The following is a 17,807-nucleotide window of genomic DNA, read 5'->3' as shown; positions in this document are numbered from 1 at the left end:
AATTTCTAAGAAAAATACTATTTAAAAAAAAATTTAAAGATGTTCATGGACCTTTGTTTTATTCATTTATTTATATGCAGTGCTGAGAATCAAAGCCAGGGCCTCACACCTGCTAGGCAAGTGTTCTACCACTGAGCCACAACCAAATTGGGTAAATAAATAATATTTACCCAACCCCAAGGTAAATATTATTATTATCCTCACTTTGTGGTGAGAAAGATGAGGTTATATAAAGCAAATCTCAAGTGGAAAAATTAGGAGTGGAGTGCATTCCCCCTTCTTGCAAATTTTGTGTGTCTTTAGGCATTTTTCTTTAATGCTGCTCAGCAAAATCAACCCTAATATATGTACTTACACCTTCGTCAGCTCTTTCTACCTCTATTTGCCTCTAACTCCCTCCTCCTCCCATTAGTGCCTTACTTACTGGTGCATTGGTCTGACTTTTGAAGTCTTTGATCCTGACTCAGTTTCCTGTTTGCACATCTGATACAGTTTCTTGTAGCAGAAAATACTGAGGAATTCTCTACCTTCACAGACTTCAGAGTCCTTTTAATGTCACCAGCATACTCGTGCCAGAGCTGCTAAGAAACTATGAAAATAGCATAGGAACAATGGACTCTTGGCCAATCACCCACTTCTTGAACCTCCTTACTCACTGGCTGCCCCATATCTATGGATACAGAAGATAAAGAAGAGAGAAAGACAAACAGAAGATGAGCATTAGGCTATTAACTTGAACTACTGGGTAGCTATGGCATCTTTTCCGGAGAGGTGGGAATCTGGAGAAGGTAGCTGTTCATAGTGTGGAACTCTCTCCATGTCAGCATCCTTCTTTTAAATGGAAGTATCAAAAATTAAGTTAAAAGTTAGGTCAATTATCTCCCAAGAATGGACATTTACAACACAATTTAATTTTGTGCTTACCAAATGATAAAGAAGAACTGTTTTCTATGTTAAAGCTTTTAATAATCAATCCTAGCAACTTAATTTTTATCTGAGAGTATATGGAAAAGTGTTTTATTAGAAGACTTTTGTTGACATATTCATTTGTATATACACACATTTATTTGACTATGGTTTGTTTTGGTTTGTTAGCTTGCCTTCCGAACTAGGACATAAGCTCTATAGGGAAATAAATAAGATTTCTTCCTTCACAGATGTATCCACAGTAAGAAGGGCAATGTGTTCACTCATATGAAGCACTGATAAATTCATACTGAATAGATAGAATAAAATAACATCAGCAATCACATGTTGGAACAGATAAGGAATATTTATCAAAAATTATTGGATCCTGAATTATTTTAAGCATTGATAGTAAGATTTTTCATTCCTGAAATGAACATTTAAAATTTAAAAGTCCGTGCAAGGCAGCAAAGTCATTCCCTTTCTATGGTTCCCTCTAAATATGTACAGACATACGTGTGCGTATGTGCAAACGCACAGTAAAGCCCATGAGCTGCTTGGTGGCTGGAGCTTCCCTCACAGAGCTTTGATTTCCTCTATTAAAGGAATGGTGAGGCCCCAGGGATAATAACCAGGCCAGGGGTGAGAACCTTGATGGTGCGGCACCTCTGTCCAGGTGTGCATCAACACCTGCAGGGTGCTTGAGACTCTTGAGACCTGGTCCTCTGCAGTAGCCTTGCTGCACTCCCATGTGGAGTACGTGTGTGTCTATAGGAGATGGAGCCTCTGTAGCAGATCAGTGCATCAGTTTGGGGATTCTTCAGGGGACTATCTCCAGGGGCCATGACCCATTTCTTCAGGACTTCTAAAAATAATGGAAAAAAAAAAAAAAANNNNATATATAAATCCAAGTTCAGTTATATTTTTTTAGATTATAGGAAAATCTGTGAATACTCTTCTGTGGTTGGCTGAGTAATGACCCCAACCCTCCTCAAATGGAGTAAAAAGTGATGAGACCACAGCTGCAGAGACCAGAGTGATGTGACCACAGCTCAGGGGAGTGGGCAGCCAGTGTCCCCAGAGGCAGAGAATGAGTCCCAGAGGCTGAAGCCTCTAGAAAGAACACGTCCTGCCGACACCTGGATTTTAACTTCATGAGATTCTGACATCCACAACTATAAAGGAGTAAATTTGTGTTGCTTTAAGCCACTAAGTTCGTGGTAATTTGTTAAAGGAGCAATAGGATATAGTACACTTCTGTTACAAATTATAGACTTTAAGAAACCTGGTAATTCCCTTTTCCCATTTAATGCCAAACTGTCCTTCTCCCGGCCCCTCCACTGGGACACACCTATTGGGATTCTGCACAATTATTTCCACCTCTTGGTAATCTGTGAACTGTGCAGTCAACCTGCACTGAGCTGAATTTATTTGCCCAGTAGTTCTGCAGCCATGGAAACTCACTAGGGTGCTTCAAGTCTTCTCCATCTTCGCCTCTCCTTCCAATTCATAGTCTGCAATGCCAACAAGGTGCTTTTCCAGCCCCTACTAGGAACCCCACTTCTGGAGAGTCTCTCTCAAGCATACCTTGCTTTCTCAGTTTGTCTTTAATTTCAGTATTTATTTTTCTCACAGTGGGTTGACATTTGCTAAGTGGAAATTTGCCATATGGCTTATGGGCTTTGGAAGCTGCAATAACACTATCAAGAATAGCTGGGGGATGTTGTCCTCAATTTACTTGATAAAAGGTGCTATCTGCATGAGAGATCTAAGATATAATAGATTCTGTAGCTAAAAATGTTAGATAATGAAGTTATTTACTATTGGTGTAACTGCTTCTGTTGAATGACTTTAGGAGATATTTTGCAGAAAATCACCCATTGTGGCCATCATATCCCTCCTGAATCAATCACCTATTAACTTACTATTGTGGAAAATAGCAACAGAATCCTAGCAAGAACCTGATAAAACATCAGTTGCTTTTAACAAAATTCCTCTTAAGGTCCCAATATGAATCATTTTAATATTTTTGTTTATTTATTTATTTTGATGTGGTGCTGCTGAGGATGGAACCCAGTGCTTCGCATGTGCTAGGCAAGCAGTCTGCCACTGACCTGCAGTACAAGCCTCCCTATATAAATTTAATAATTTCAGAGGTGAATGTGAGTAAACAATTTTTTTAATTAAGCTACTGGTAACATTCCATTTATTCAGCAAATTACTATTCACTAATAATCTCCATATACCAAATCTTAATAAGCCACTGGAATATTATGGTAATATAATAATGAACAGTTGTTTTTCCTTCTCCATGGTGGTGTTTACCATGTAACAAAGGTGACAGACATCAAATAAGTAATAGCATTAAAATATCAGGGGTAGCTGTCAAGCTGTCCTAGAGGAACTACAAGATGCTTTGGGAACAAACACAGCTGCACAGTTGACACTTTTAAATTAAAGTATTAAAAGAATATAAAGCAAAAATCACTCTATGATAGAAAAATATATTAGAATTTAATTTTATAATTAAGTAATAAGCATGCATATTTAATATCCAAATTTAATTATTTGGGTGATGTGATTCTGCCAGAGAATTTTTTTTTCCATGCTCTGTAGAAATGTAAGTTCCCATTAAAGGAATGAATTTGATCTACCAAAGAATACTCTATAATTACTTCAGCTATTAGAGCTGAAGTACAGAAAAATGCTATTGATTCCTAATATTTGAGCAAGCCCTTCTGTGTCTGGGAACAGTATTTATAAAGCTAATGACTTTTCAAACTTTTATCCAAACTTTTAAATATAGTTGCTTTTCAAGTTTTTTCTTGTTGCCCCTGATGCTTGATGCATCACGGAGGAGATAACACCTGTCCATTAATCCATAGCATGACAACTATCATGAGTATATTCATGAGGTGTTTGGGATGTACCAAAACAAAATCAAAATGCCTTGTAATCAGCACTGCCCTGCCAACCCTGCCAACTGGGTACTTGTCTCCTCTCCTGCTTCTGTAGACTATCCTGTCGTATCACAAGTTAATCTTTCCAAAATACCAGTCAGATTTCAGGGTTCTGCTGAGAGCCTTCCGGAGGCTAGCTTCCTGCCTCTTGAGTAGAACAGTTTCCCACTCCCTCTCCCTGGAGCAGGCCTCCCACACATCCCCTCACACAAACTTTTCCTCAATGACCACCACCCAGTGCCGGGGGAGGTTTCCCTTCCAGTGCTCACATTTCCTTTTCTATAGCACATATCAACTCTCCTTAAACCAACTCACTTATTTCTCTTTGTGTTGTCTATTGTCTGCCTTCTCCTGCTAGAATGTAAGGAGCAAGAGGGCAGGAGGCCTTGCCTGTTTTGTCTAGTGTTGTAACCAGGTACCTAAAAGAGAATCTGTCATTTAATAGGAGTCCATAAATATGTGCAGGTTGCTTATGACATTGAATACTATGAAAACCTATAACTCCTGCTTAGAAGTGTGTTCAGAGTCTTACTGCCAATGTTGAGTAGAAATCACACTTAGCGGACTGTACAGGGTGTGTCTGTTGAGTTGGTCAAGGTCACCAATGCTACAGACACCAGGAGAGATACTGGAGGCCGCAAGACAAGAGTGGCCATGGCTGGTCTCTTTTTCTTCCCACTCACCATGCCTCTGAATATACTGACTTGAATTCCATATTCCCTAAGCAACTGAACAAATACCAGGTCTCACTTGCTTGCTCCCTGCACTTACACCCTTAAAGCCAAGTAGGACCTTCACTTGTGATCATGCAGGTGGATCTTGGTTGTTTTCATGTGTTCTTAAGAATTGTGCAGACCCTGACCAGCAATTCTTTCAAGTTCTATGACTACCATTGAATCTTGTATCTGAAACTTCCAAATTCTCTCATTCTGACTTCTCAAACTTCTTCCAGAAATCTGAACCAAACCTACCAATTTCTGACTGTTTTGAAATCACATTAAAAGAAGAACACCTGTTACCCTCCCATGCCTCCAGGAGCTCACATTCTGACAACTGCCACCCAGAACCATCTGTCTAATTGTGCCTCCTACTTCCTGCTATTTTTTTTTTTTTTTGATACCAGGGATTGGATTCAGGTGCACTCAATCACTGAGCCACATCCCCAGCCCTATTTTGTATTTTATTTAGAGAGTGGGTCTCACTGAGTTGCTTAGTGCCTCGCTTTTGCTGAGACTGGCTTTGAACTCACGATCCTCCCACCTCAGCCTCCGGAGCCTCTGGGATTACAGATGTGCACCACTACGCCCGGTCCCAATTCCTGCTTTTATAATTGGCAAAGAGCCACTTCGTGGAAAGTAATGCCATAGGAACTACAAGTGAGAACCAAGACAAAGTTAAGAAAATAGAAAAAATTCAGTCAAGCTAATGTTTTGAAATGTTCCATGACGCCATATTCTCCACCTCTTTTTTTTAGAGCAATTTTCCAACTTTTTATTTTAACATATTACACAAAAAGTTACAAATATCCCCAATTAATTTTGTTGCACTTCATTGTTTAGTTGCTTTGGCAGGTGCATGGAGGACCATTGCAATTGCAAAACACAAGAATGTTCTAATACATTGTTTGATAAATTAAGGCTCCAGTCTCAGTGATCAAGAAATGTTTAGGACTTTGAATGCACATAGATATTTTCCTGTCTCTTAACAAGCTTTATATCCCAGTGTGTGACTTGTAAATTACATACTGAGCCACTTCCCTACAGCAGTGTCTTTTATCCTAATACTTCTTTTTTTCTTTTCCTTTTCTTTATTTTTAAATGGGGAAATGTAGGTCATGCCTGTCAGATATCTTGAAAATTAAAACCTCAGTGTTAGTCACTACTATCATTAGAGAGTCATAAGGACACCAGGAGACTCACTCTGTGTGGGGTGGGGGAGAGAATGGAGAATGCTAAGACACTTCTCAGATTTGCACTCAATCTCAGAATAATTGTGAAAGCTTTAGCCAGCTAAATCCTACAAAGGGGTGAGGGAAAGCTACTGTCTTAAGGAAAAGGTGCTCCACGCTTGTCTGTACAGATCTCTCTAAGCCACCAAGTTCATTGTCACAGTAGGACTGGTTCAGAAACTATTTCTATAATGATTCTCTCTGCCTATGGGCCAAATCTTCCCCCTAGACCTTAGCACATCTGACTCCTTCTGGTCTAGAATGAGTTTAAATTGTCCCTTATTAGAGATGCATTCCCCAACCAATCACAGCTACCTGTTGTGTGGAATTTACACTGTGCAGCCCTGTCTGTAAGTATCTCATTTAGACCACTCCTTCTTTACAATATGAAGTCTTGGGAGGAGGTGGGGACCTTGCTGTCCCTGATACCCCTTAGAATGCACATCACCTGCAATAGTGCATGAGCCTCAGGGCATTCTCAGCAGGTGTGATGGTCTGAATGATTGTTTCTCCCTAAAATTAATGTTGAACCCTAACCACCAATATGATACTATCAGGAGTAGGACCTTTTGGAGGTGAACAGGATATTATTCATCAAGATTAATGCCCTTGTATAAGAGGCCCCAGAAAGATTCTTACCCCTTTCCCCATGGGAAGATGCACAGAAGGTACTATCCATGAGCCAGGAAACAGGCTGTCAATGGGTGCTGAATCTGCCTGCCTTGATCTTGGACTTCCCAGCCACTATAACCCTGAAAAATAAATGTCTATTCTTTATGTAACACCCAGTCTGTGCAGTCCATGGTACTTACCTTTAGCAGTCCAAACAGACTAGAGGTATTGTTGAATGATGAGAAGAAGAACAGACCAAGGGCAAAAGGAAAAAAAAAAAAGGCAGTAAGTACAATACATTAGAATCCCCCCCAAAATGAGGTGTGGCCCACAGACAAATCCAGGGACCTCTGTAATATCAGATCACATCTAGAACAAGGATCCTGGCATGCCCGGTATTAGAGATGCACAGTGTCCTCTCACTACCCACCACCGGCCACTCAAATGGCTGACTTAGGCAGAATCACATCCTCTGAAGGATGGTTCTGTCTCAAACCCCCAAAACTGTAACATGCTACCTCGCATGGCCACAGGGACTTTGCAGGTATGATGAAGTTAAGGATTTTGAGATAAAATTACTCTAGATTAGCCAGGTGGCTCAGTTAATCCCTAAGTCCTTAAAAGTGGAAGAAGAGGCTAGAAGTTTTATTTTATTTTTTTAACATATGCTTCAGCAATATTTGTTGAAAGACTGTCTTCCTTCCACTGAATTGCTCTGCTTCTTTGTTAAAAGATGTCACTATTAAATAGAATATTAGGGTTTTGGCAGATGCTTTCCATCAAGCTAAGCAAGTCCCTATCTATTCCCATGTTTTTGAGTATTGAATTTTGTCCACTGTTTTTTGTTTTCTGTACCTATTGATATGATCAAACACACACACACACACACACACACACATAATTTAACTGACAATATGGGAAATTACACTGATTAATTTTCAAATACTGAACCATTCCTGCATTCCCAAATGAACCCCACTTGGATCCCCACTTGGATGTATATTTCTTTTTATATACTGCTGTATTTTGTTCACTAATTTTCCATTAAGGATATTATGTCTTGAATGTCAATCTGTAGTTTTCTTTTACTTGTTCTCCTATTTAGGTTTCAAGGCATACTAATCTAGTACAATTAATCCTTTTCTATTTCCTGGAAGAGGGTGTGTCAAATCAGGGTTAATTTTTCTTTAAATACTTGGTAGTATTCTATAGTGAAATCATTTGGGCCTGGAGATTGCTTTTTGAAGAGGAATTTCTTTAATTACACATTCAATCTCCTTAAGAGTTGCAAGGTTACTCAAATGATCTGTTTTATATAAGATCTGTAAAAGTAACATATTAGTTTCCTATGACCATGCACTCTAATCCAGGTGATTGAGAACAACACAAATGTATTGCTTCACAGGTATGAAGGCTGCAATGTAAAGCGAAGGTGTCAGCAGAGTCACGCTCTGCTGTTCCTTCCTTCAATGCTCAGCTGCAGTTAGCTCCTGGCACTCCTTGGTTCCTGGCAGTATAATTCTACTAACTGCAGACTCATATGCCTTCACTCAGTGCTCCTTTGTGCAAGGTCCCCAGCCATATGTGAGTAGAGCTCACCTGAATACCTCTTAAATCGGCAGACTCTACCTCCAAAAAGCAAAAAGAAAAGTAAGAAAAAATATTGCATTTTAGAGTACTGCAGGTTAAGGCTTCAGAGTATCTTTTTTTTTTTTTAGATAAGGAAGAGCTACCTTTAACCCATAACTAGTAGTTTGCATTTTTTCAAGGACCAGGTTCATGTTTCTAAAAGTGTCAACTTTGTGTGTGCAGAGTTGTTCATAGAATTCCCTTATTAGCCTTTCGGTCTCTGCAGTTTCTGGGGCAATATCCCTTATTTCATGGCTGATATTGGTGATTTGTACCTTCTCAGTCTTGGTCAATTTTATTGATCTTTTTAAACATCCAACTCTTTGTTTCTTCTTTTCAAAATCATTATTATTTTGTTTAAATTCCATTCATTTCTGTTGGTGACTTTATTATTTTTATATATTTTTTAATTTGAGTTTACTTTATTTTTTTTTTACTAGCCACATGAGGTGGGAGCTTAGATCATTAAGTTAAACATTTCCCACTTTTTTTTGTATATGCATTTAATGCAAAAAAAATGCAAATTCCTAATTGCAGACCAGAAATTTTAAGAGGTTATATTTTCATTTTCATTTAATTAAATTCACGTGTTTTTAAATTTTTCCTTGAGACTTTTTTTTGATCCTATATTAGAAGTGTATTCTTTACATTCCAAGTATTTGAATGTTTTCAACTTTTATCTGTAGGATCTTGATTTTCTTTTTGTTTCTGTTGTGTTTGGGGGCACATAGTATGATTTCAATTATTTTAAACTTACTGAAGTTTGCTTTGTGCCACAGTATAGTGATCTATTTTCATATCTGTTCCATGGATACTTGAACAAAGCCAGTGCTACTCTTGTTAGGTGGACTGCTTTACAACTGTCAATTAGACCCCACTAGTTGATGGTATTGAGTTCTTTAATATTCTTGATGGCTTTTTCTGCCTCGTTGTTCTATCAATTGTTGAGAATGAACAGTTAAGGACTCCAGCCATAATTGTGGATGTGTCTGTTTCTCCTTTCAGTTGCATAAGCTTGTTGCTGCACATATTTTGCAGATTTCCTGTCTGGTGTGTATGCATTGACAGTTGCTGTGTCACCTTGTTAGATTGACCTTCTATTATTAAATGACTTCCTTCTCTGCCCCTGGTAATTTTCTTTGCTCTGTGGTCTGCTGTGTTTTCAGTATCAATATGGTCACTATGCTTTCTCTTGAAAAACGTTCACATAATGTATCTTTTCCACACTTTTGCTTTCAACCTTTCTATATAGATGTATTTGAAAGTTTCTGATAGATAGGGTATAATTATGTCATCTATCTCTGTCTTTCACTTGTAAAATTTAGACAATTTGCATTCCATGTTATCATTGATATGTAAGAACTCAGAGCTGATAATATTGGTTTTTGTTTATTTTCTCTTTTTTGTTTTATTTTTCTTGCCCTACTGTAGGTAGCTTAAAATTATTTTTAAGTTTAACATGACTTAGGTATACTCATTTGAACATATTTCTCTGTATTGGTTTTTAAAGTAATTTCTCTACCCATGAGCTATAAAAACACGTAATTGTAATTTATGTTCAATTGGCATTGTCAATTTACTAATTAAACCAAGTATATAAATCTTACCTCTCATATATCTCTATGTCTTCTCCCCTTTATAATTGTCTTAAATGTTTACTTATATTTAGAAGAACATCAGAAAATGTTGTTTGCTCTGACAAATATAGAATTGAAAGAAGAAGGAAATCCCATTGAATTTACCATATTATGCTTACTGTGTTCCTCTTCCCTGATGCTCCAAGAGTCCTTTCCAGTTTGATTTCTGTTTTGAGAACCTCCCTGTGGCCATCTTTGAAGATGGGTCAGCTGGGATCCATTCTCATTTTCCCTGGATGTGGGAGTCTGAATGTCAATAACTCTTTTCCTCAGCACTTGATAAATGTGGCATCACTTACTCCTGATGGCCATAGCTTTTGATGAGAAATCACTGTCATTTGAATGATTCCCCCCACAATGGGTAAGGTGATATTTCTCTTCTACTGTTACAACAGTTAGTGCTTTATTTTGCTAAATTTATGTGTTTTTCATTTGCTTCAAGCATTTTTGTATTGCTCAGCAAGTTACAGTCCTTCCTTGGTATCCATTGCCTGGGGGTATTGGTTTCAGGCTCCCAGCCCATTCCAAAATCCAAGGATGCTGAAGCATGATATTCACATATAACTCATGCACACCCTACCATATATTTTAAATCATCTCTAGATTAGTTATGTAAATGTGATGTACATAGCTTTTGCCTAAGAAATAATAGCAAGAAAGAAGTCTGCATGCATTCAATACAGACACTTTTTATTTCAAATATTTTCTGAGATTTGTTCTACTCACAGATGTGGAAACTATAGCCATGAGGAACCAACTGTATTTTTATAATGACTGCCTTAAAAGCTTTGGCAGATCATTTTCATATCTCTGTTATTATGGTGGAGATTATTTTCCATCCAGCTTTAAATATTCCTGGTACTTGACAGGGTAGAGCAATTTTCTATTAATATCTGTTCATTTAGGGCATGATGCCTAAAGTTTCCAAATCTTGTTTAAACATATGTTTTAGCTGGCTCCTCTTGACACTGGTACTGTAGGGCAAGGCAGATGGGATAATGCTGCCCCATAACTACCAGGTGGTGCAGGGATCTAGGTTCCCTCTGGGCTTCTGTTAACAGTAGATGGTAAGAGTCTTTGGTGCTGCTATGTAGGGGAGGGAATTCAGGCTGTTCACTGCTCTTCACTGATATCCCTGGCTAGGAGTGGTAAGCATGCCACAGGGTCTCCAGTGACTGAGACAGGGGGTGTCACATCTGGACTATGGCTTTTTTATACTACTCCTGTGTAGAGTGGGGTGGAAACCCATTACTGCTGTGTGGGTGTGAAAGTTTCCCCCAAAGTGGGGAAAGAGGGTTACTACTGTCTTAGGGGTTAAAAGTCCTGGCTTCCTACCTTGCCTTAATACTACCTATGTGAGTGGATAGGAAGGAGGCCCCACTATTGTGTGGACATGGAAAGCCAGGCACCACTGGCACCATGACCAGGGTGAGAAAGGACTGGAGAGTGTGTTAGGTACTAGAGGTGATGAAAGTCCTGATCCCCATTCAGTCTTCTCTGATACCACCTGACCCAGAGACATCACTTGCATTCCTTCAGCCCAGCAACAGAGAACTGTGGACTTTTCCTTTAGCCTTTGATGGGCAGCTGAGAGTGGAGTCTCAGGTTTCTCTTGTGTGTTAGCCAGGGTGAAGCAGTCATTGTCTGTGAATTTTCTGTCTTGCTAGGCTGCCTCCACATTTCACTAGAGAGGGAAGCTTTTATTGGGGCTTTTTCTGTTGCTATCTTTGACATCAACAGGTTGTCATCTTCTTTAGCCCAAGTCTGGGATGTATATGGTGGAAAGAAAAGCCCAGAAACCCACCCCTGGGACATTCCTTAAGTCTCAAGGTCCCTGGCTGCCTTACATGCTCTGTTCCCCTTCTTGTTATGTCTGTTTTATAATCTCCACGGGTTTAGTTGTACTTACAAGGAGCAGTAAGAAAAAGTGCATTTATTCCAGTTTCCCAATCCTGGCAGTCTCCAGCTTTTCCTTTTTAGTTTGTTTTTTAATTAAAAAAAAAAAAAGAATAAACTGTGTCCCCATCTTAACAGACATTTTCTGCTATCCTTTTTTAAACAATGCTCATTTTTGCTCAAGGATATACGGATCCGGCAATGGTGACATTTGTGACAGCTTCCAGACTCAGAGCTGGCTTCAGAAGGATGGCCACTGTCACAGGTTTTGAAATCTCTCTGTGTTCCCAGGTTCTGACACGGTAAGAGATTGACTGGTGACAATTAAGGGGAATGAAATAGATAACGAAATGTGAGGACCAAAAACGGAAGAGAAAGGCCAAGCGAAAGGAAACGAGTTGGGTGCACTCTTCTGGGTGATCAACCATCATGTGCCAGAAGCCAAAGGAAAATAAAACTAGGGGCAGCCAAAGGTGTGGTGCGCGCCCAGTGGAGAAAGCGGGAATTGCTGGACAGCGCGACTGTGAGAAAGTGGCTGAGCAACTTCAAGGCTCTCACTTGCCTTGACGGGAGAGAACCGGAGGGAGGGGACCGGACCGTGGGGCGGGGAGAGAGAGACTGTATCGAGTCACCTCCGCTGTTGGGCGCGGGGAGTGGCAGGGAAAGCTGAGAAGCAACCCGGGGCAGCTGACACTTGGGTATCCTGGAGGAAGGAAGCAGCAGCCTCGCAGAGGGTAGAAGCGCTCGCCAAGCGCTCCGCACCGTCTGACTCAACCGTGCGAGGGAACCACTGGGAGGTCGCTGCGCTCAGCGCTTCCCCTCCTGGGAGGAGCGAGCCTCAGCTGCCTCCGCTGCGCATCTGTCCCCGCTTGCTTCTGTCCCCGCGCGCATCGGTGCCGGCTCTTGGGGAACCAGTTTCTCGCACCGCAGACTTCCCATCCTCCGCCTTTCCTTAGCGCCTGTAAACAATGGATGGCAACTCCCTGCTCTCGGTACCAAGGTAAGACTCGCTTGCCCCTATGCCCAACCCAATGGCCCTCAAACTCCGTTCTGAGCTTCGGGTTCGCTCAGAAACTTGCCCTGGGGCTCTTCGGTTTGCGCGGGTCACCAATGAAGGAGCTTGGGGTCGCTGCACTAGCAATTAAGTCCCGCACCGGCTGTGGGAGCCACTCTCCAATGGGATCGCTGTCCTGTCAGCTGCCCCCGCTGGGCGCGATGTTGGGTGGGGCCTGAGCATAGGGGCTACAGGGGATGGGGGACCGCTCGGTGCCCTCCTCTAGGTCCCTGGGACTGAGATGTCCTCTGCCCTGCGAGGTACCCTGGAGCCAAGCTGGAGAGGTTTTCTCCGCCTTGTCGGGGACGCGGATTCCAAGGTAGGGATGAAAACCGGATGAAGCAGGACTAAGGCAAACTGTCCCCTCTTCCCTTATCTTGACCTGGGCGGGTGTCTGGAGGTGCTGGGGTGAGGAATGGTGGTTGGTAGGGGTGAGGGTAGATGGCCCCAACCTCCGCCGGGCACCTAAACCGCGCCTACAGTGATCCAGAACAGAAGAGACCTCAGCCCCTTCCAGTCCACCCTCCCCGCCTGCCTTACACCCCCCACCCCTACGCCAGTCTGCTAATTAATTACTCCTTTAACATCTGGACTCCTTTAGCATTTCCAGACTCTCAGCGCTGAGGCTAGGGCGCTGGGGTTCCAGGTGAAGTGCTAGTCTGCTCCTGTCTCCTCCACTCCCTTGGCTCCTGCACTGCTCTCCTTCAGATACAATCTGAGAATCCAAGAACCTGGGAATTTTCTCTTTCTTGCCCGGTAAATCTCAGGGGTAAATTGGGGTCCTGGCTCTAGTTGGGCTCCAGCAGCTGGGCAGGTAGCTTTGCTCTCTCTGTGGTTTGGTGCATCCGGGAGCATTCACATTCTGGGGAGGAGGATTCTGTACTCACAGGTCCAGGGTAGTGCTATGGCCAGCACCGCCTCACCTCTCCTCCTATGGAGCTTAGTGTTGATCCTCTTATCATCTTCTACTTCCTCCTTTCCCCAAATATCTAGGTAGCATCCTGTCGAGTTGAGAATATCAGACACTGGAATAAACACTTTAAGCTTGGATTCTTGGAGAGCAGCAAGACCCAACGCCCACAGGCTGGGCACATATGTAGCTGATATTATATTACCAAGTAGCCAAGCAGGAGGTGGGAGTGGGGTCCGGGTGGTAGAGGGAGTTAGAGACTGCCTTTCAAACCTTTGAAGCCCGCCATCTAGAGACCCCCATAAGCATATCTTACCATGAGGGTACCAAAAGGCTTCTGAAAGACCCATCGGGATTACTGTGCAATGCCCAAAGCTGTTCTTAAGTGAAAAGTTTGTAATATTCTGAGTCAAACAAGGTCAAAGGACCACTAAGTCTTTCAATTCCGGCTGCAGGAAGAGGACGAGTATGAACCGCTATAAGATTTTTTAAACTACTGCTTAGGGCAAAAGGTCATGTAACTTGAAATGATGAACTAAGTGTCCCCACCATTCTAATATAGATACTTTTAATAGATCACTTATTTGAAATCGAGTTTTACAGACCAATACCACTGTGACTGAATCATGGTTTATTCTTATTCAAATGGGGGGGGGCATTTTCTGAATATTAGAAATACATTGTGATAATAATTTCTTAAAATTATTTCTACATAATGACCCTATAAATAACAGACTGACTGCACTGATATTGCTCTATGTCTTATAGTAGTCTATTCAACTCTCCATAGAGATTTAACATCAGCTGCAGAAAATTAAACTTTTAGAATACAGCTGCCTATTCTCCCAGAGATATCACATTCTCACAAATCAGTGTAGTAATTTCATCTATTTTATTAGCATCCTTATCCATGTATATTAACTCCAATAGATGAGTTACATATGCAAAAAGCAAAATAGAATTTTAAATTATGTATACAAACATGTATTATCCACAAAACCTTGAACATTGAAGAACTAATGATTGGATACGCTACACAAATATTTTTAAGAAGATTACAATGATTAGGAAATATCAAATTAGTATCAGTCAAGGCTCACATTGTACAAATCTGAAACATTTTCAGTATCTGATAAAATTAAGTTGGTGATTATAAATCCTTGCTTCTCTTGAGCAAGAATATATAACAAAGATGAGCAAGGATATAAAACAGTTTAGAAATTCCTTTCAGCAACCAGACAGAGAAAACAAAATGATGTGGTCATATAGTGAGTTAATTAAAGAACACATTTTCTTTATTGGCTTTTCCATTTTCTTAGTGTGTTTAATTAAATGTATAAATGAGATTTTTAATCAAGCAATATTCTGTGAAGATTGAGCTCAAAATTTAATTTGCTTCATATACTTTATAAACTTTAAAACATGGTTTTTTAAAAAAGAAAATGTTGATTCTTTGAATTACCATACTACATTATGTTACTGCTGTGAAAGCTCCAATTCATTTTTACTATGAATATTTTCATTTTCAAATGCAAAATAGATTATGTGGATTACATTGCAAATTTCTTAAAATCACTGTTCATCAAAGTTGAAAGAGGTTTCCAAAAAGGAAACCGAACTGTGAAGGAATTAAATGCTTCCTCCTTTGTTGCATTATAAATCCAGAATCTTCGTTGCATTATAAACACAGAATCCAAGTGTTTTTTGACTAGTAGTCCAGTTCAAAGAAAGAATACATTTTAAAGGAAGCTGCTTTTTGGTAGGGGGTGGGAGTCGGGGTTTTATTTAGAAGTTTTGGTAGAGTTTCCTCAGTCGTCTATTTTACAAAAAGTTTATTGAATTTTCTAAGGACACACAACTAGGTTTTAGGAAAATAAAAGAATCCAACGTCTCTCCTCCAACACATGCAGTAGCACATTTATTATATGGAAGTTTCTCCTCACAGAAGCAAAGCCTGTTTTATTTATCAAGTGATATCCCTCCTTGATCATTTGATCATTATATCCTCTGCATTAATTATTACAGATATTTATCCACTTCCTATCAAAAACTCTAAAACAAAAGAAAAATAAAGAAAATAATTTTATTTTTAAAATTTACACAAATAGTATGTAGCAGGGCTAGGTCACCCCCAAAGTTCTTCTGGTTTCTTTCTTCTATTGATTGAGAACCCACACACTTTATTTCAAATGGGGTGAAAAGAAATTCTAAACACAAATTGGACAAATAACTGATGTCATTCTTAGAACACATGGGGGCAGTCTAAACGCAAGAGGATTATCTTTTAAAGGCAGCAAGTGCTGAAAATATTTTTCTTTCTTTTGTAAACAGAAATAATTTGTCACTTTGACCACATCTAAACTTGAGTTAAAAGTTTAAAAAAGAAGTCTTCTCTTATTTCCTAAATATTTGCACATATTTTTTTCTTTTCTTTTAACTTATCAGATTTTATTTCAATAATAAAGTTTTGACATGACTCACATAGAAAACCAAAGTTGATCAAAGATGAACTTTTGAAAACAATTAGGCATACTGATTTAGGTTTCCTGTCAGATTATTTTAATTAACCTGAAGTTTACATGGCAATATGCCACTAAAATTCACCTGAACCTCAAGATTATGTCTCTCAGAATCTTAGTTCCAGGAGGAAAAAAGAAAACTAAACTAATTGTAATACAGATTCTTTTAACAAGGGCCCTGTATCAGCAAAGTTTTACTTTATGGTTAGGTCCTCAGTTTCATTCAAAATGAGAAATGCAAGAGTGTATTTATGTTTCTGTGTCCTGTTTCTGGAAAACTCTTGAGGAAAAAAAAACTGATCTAATACTCATAAGTTGAGGAACAGAAATGAATATCATATGCTGCCTTAGGTGTAAACTTAGATGCTGCTTCACCCTGGAATGCTGTCCTTAAGGTCATGCTAAGCTGCAGCCACATGACCAATTCATAAATGTCAGGACAACACCAACCCACAAGGTACAACTGGGGATTAGTAAATCCAGATGGCCAAGACTCTGGGAACCTGCATTGCTACTGGGTAACAGGTACCTCGTGAAGAGATGGGAACTCTGACAGCAATTTCCAATAGAAATAACTTCATAAAAGTCTTGAAGTGCATCACTCGCACTGCACTTCAGGTACTGGCAACTTTTATAAGTCCTTGACCTCTATCCATGCGGTGCCTTCAGTAGAATATGTACATATCTACTAAAAACACTCAACTCATAAATGAACTAAGTAGGAAGCATGTTGTTTTGAAGAAGTCTCCTTTAGATAGTATTACTCATTTGAATGCAGTTTTTCTCTGTGTGCGTGAGTTTCCAATCCAAAGATCTTTAAGGAAAAAAGAGATAGTAATATACTTGGTATGTTGAGACATGGTGTTTAGTCCTTTTGGAGAATGAATGACCGTGACAGCCTGGGCATCTCTCACTTGGGCACTCTGTGGATCAACATCTCACACTCTTTTTTAAAAGAGATAAGTGAGAAATCAAGGCATTAAAAAGAACTGAAGCAACACCCACTTGTGTGAGAGAACACTAGGCCTAGAGCATGGGTGATTTGTTTTAATATTCCCCCATATGAGGAGAGAAACATTACGCTTACGTAAGGTGCAGTAAAACCTTACTCTTTTGTAAATAAGATCCTGGTTCTACCATGATAGTTATTGGCTATCCATTCCGAAGAAAAATGCTTATCTACTCTGTAGATTTTTTTCATCATCCATGAAATGTGAACAAAAACCACACTTCAAACACTTGGAAGGATGTTTTGAGGACAAATTGAGATAGCCTGGGTGAAGGACAAGCAACAGTGCTATGTTTGAGCTTTGATACCGATCATAATGGATAAATCTCTGCAAATACAATTCATAATAGAATTTAAAAATCAGTACTAGTAAATAGCTCACATGACTTAGACATGCAGTCTACTTTCTCTGAAATTAGTACACTACTCTAGTTTTCTTTTGGTTTATTTTTTCTATCTTTTTGCTTTTAATCTACTTAGGATTAATAATAATAATTTTAAATTATTTATTTTGGACAGGGTGTGATATCATACTCTTTTTACCTCTCACCTAACAATCCCTTTATTTTAATTGATGTAATGAGACCATTTATATTTATTATGATTGTGCATAGGGCTGGATTTAAATCTTTCAGCCAGTTGCCTGTTTTCTATTTGTGCCATTTGTTCTTTCACTTTCTCTCTCTCTCTCTCTCTCTCTCTCTCTCTCTCTCTCTCTCTCTCTCTC

At 39.7% G+C, this 17,807-nt stretch overlaps 1 protein-coding gene across 10 annotated transcripts in view; it reads left to right on the top strand.

Annotated features, from left to right (window-relative positions):
- Positions 1 to 1,417: 1,417 nt before the first annotated feature.
- LOC107138415 (SPHK1 interactor, AKAP domain containing) overlaps positions 1,418 to 17,807 on the top strand; it is a 164,740-nt gene continuing 148,350 nt past the window's right edge. For 4 of the 10 annotated variants that reach the window (XM_048808670.1, XM_048808672.1, XM_048808666.1 and 1 more), the window contains exon 1: positions 12,825 to 12,961. In XM_048808670.1, the coding sequence (XP_048664627.1) occupies positions 12,840 to 12,961 (122 nt within the window). In that variant the 5' untranslated portion in view covers positions 12,825 to 12,839. Of the gene's footprint in view, positions 1,429 to 12,140; positions 12,589 to 12,824; positions 12,962 to 17,807 lie in introns of those variants that run through there. The other 6 variants (XM_048808671.1, XM_048808664.1, XM_048808667.1 and 3 more) reach the window with 4 other exon arrangements.

Source organism: Marmota marmota, unplaced genomic scaffold, assembly GCF_001458135.2.
Source record: "Marmota marmota marmota unplaced genomic scaffold, marMar, whole genome shotgun sequence".
Classification (NCBI taxonomy): domain Eukaryota; kingdom Metazoa; phylum Chordata; class Mammalia; order Rodentia; family Sciuridae; genus Marmota; species Marmota marmota.
Note: the sequence above shows the minus strand (reverse complement) of the source record. Positions and strands in the feature narration are given on the sequence as shown.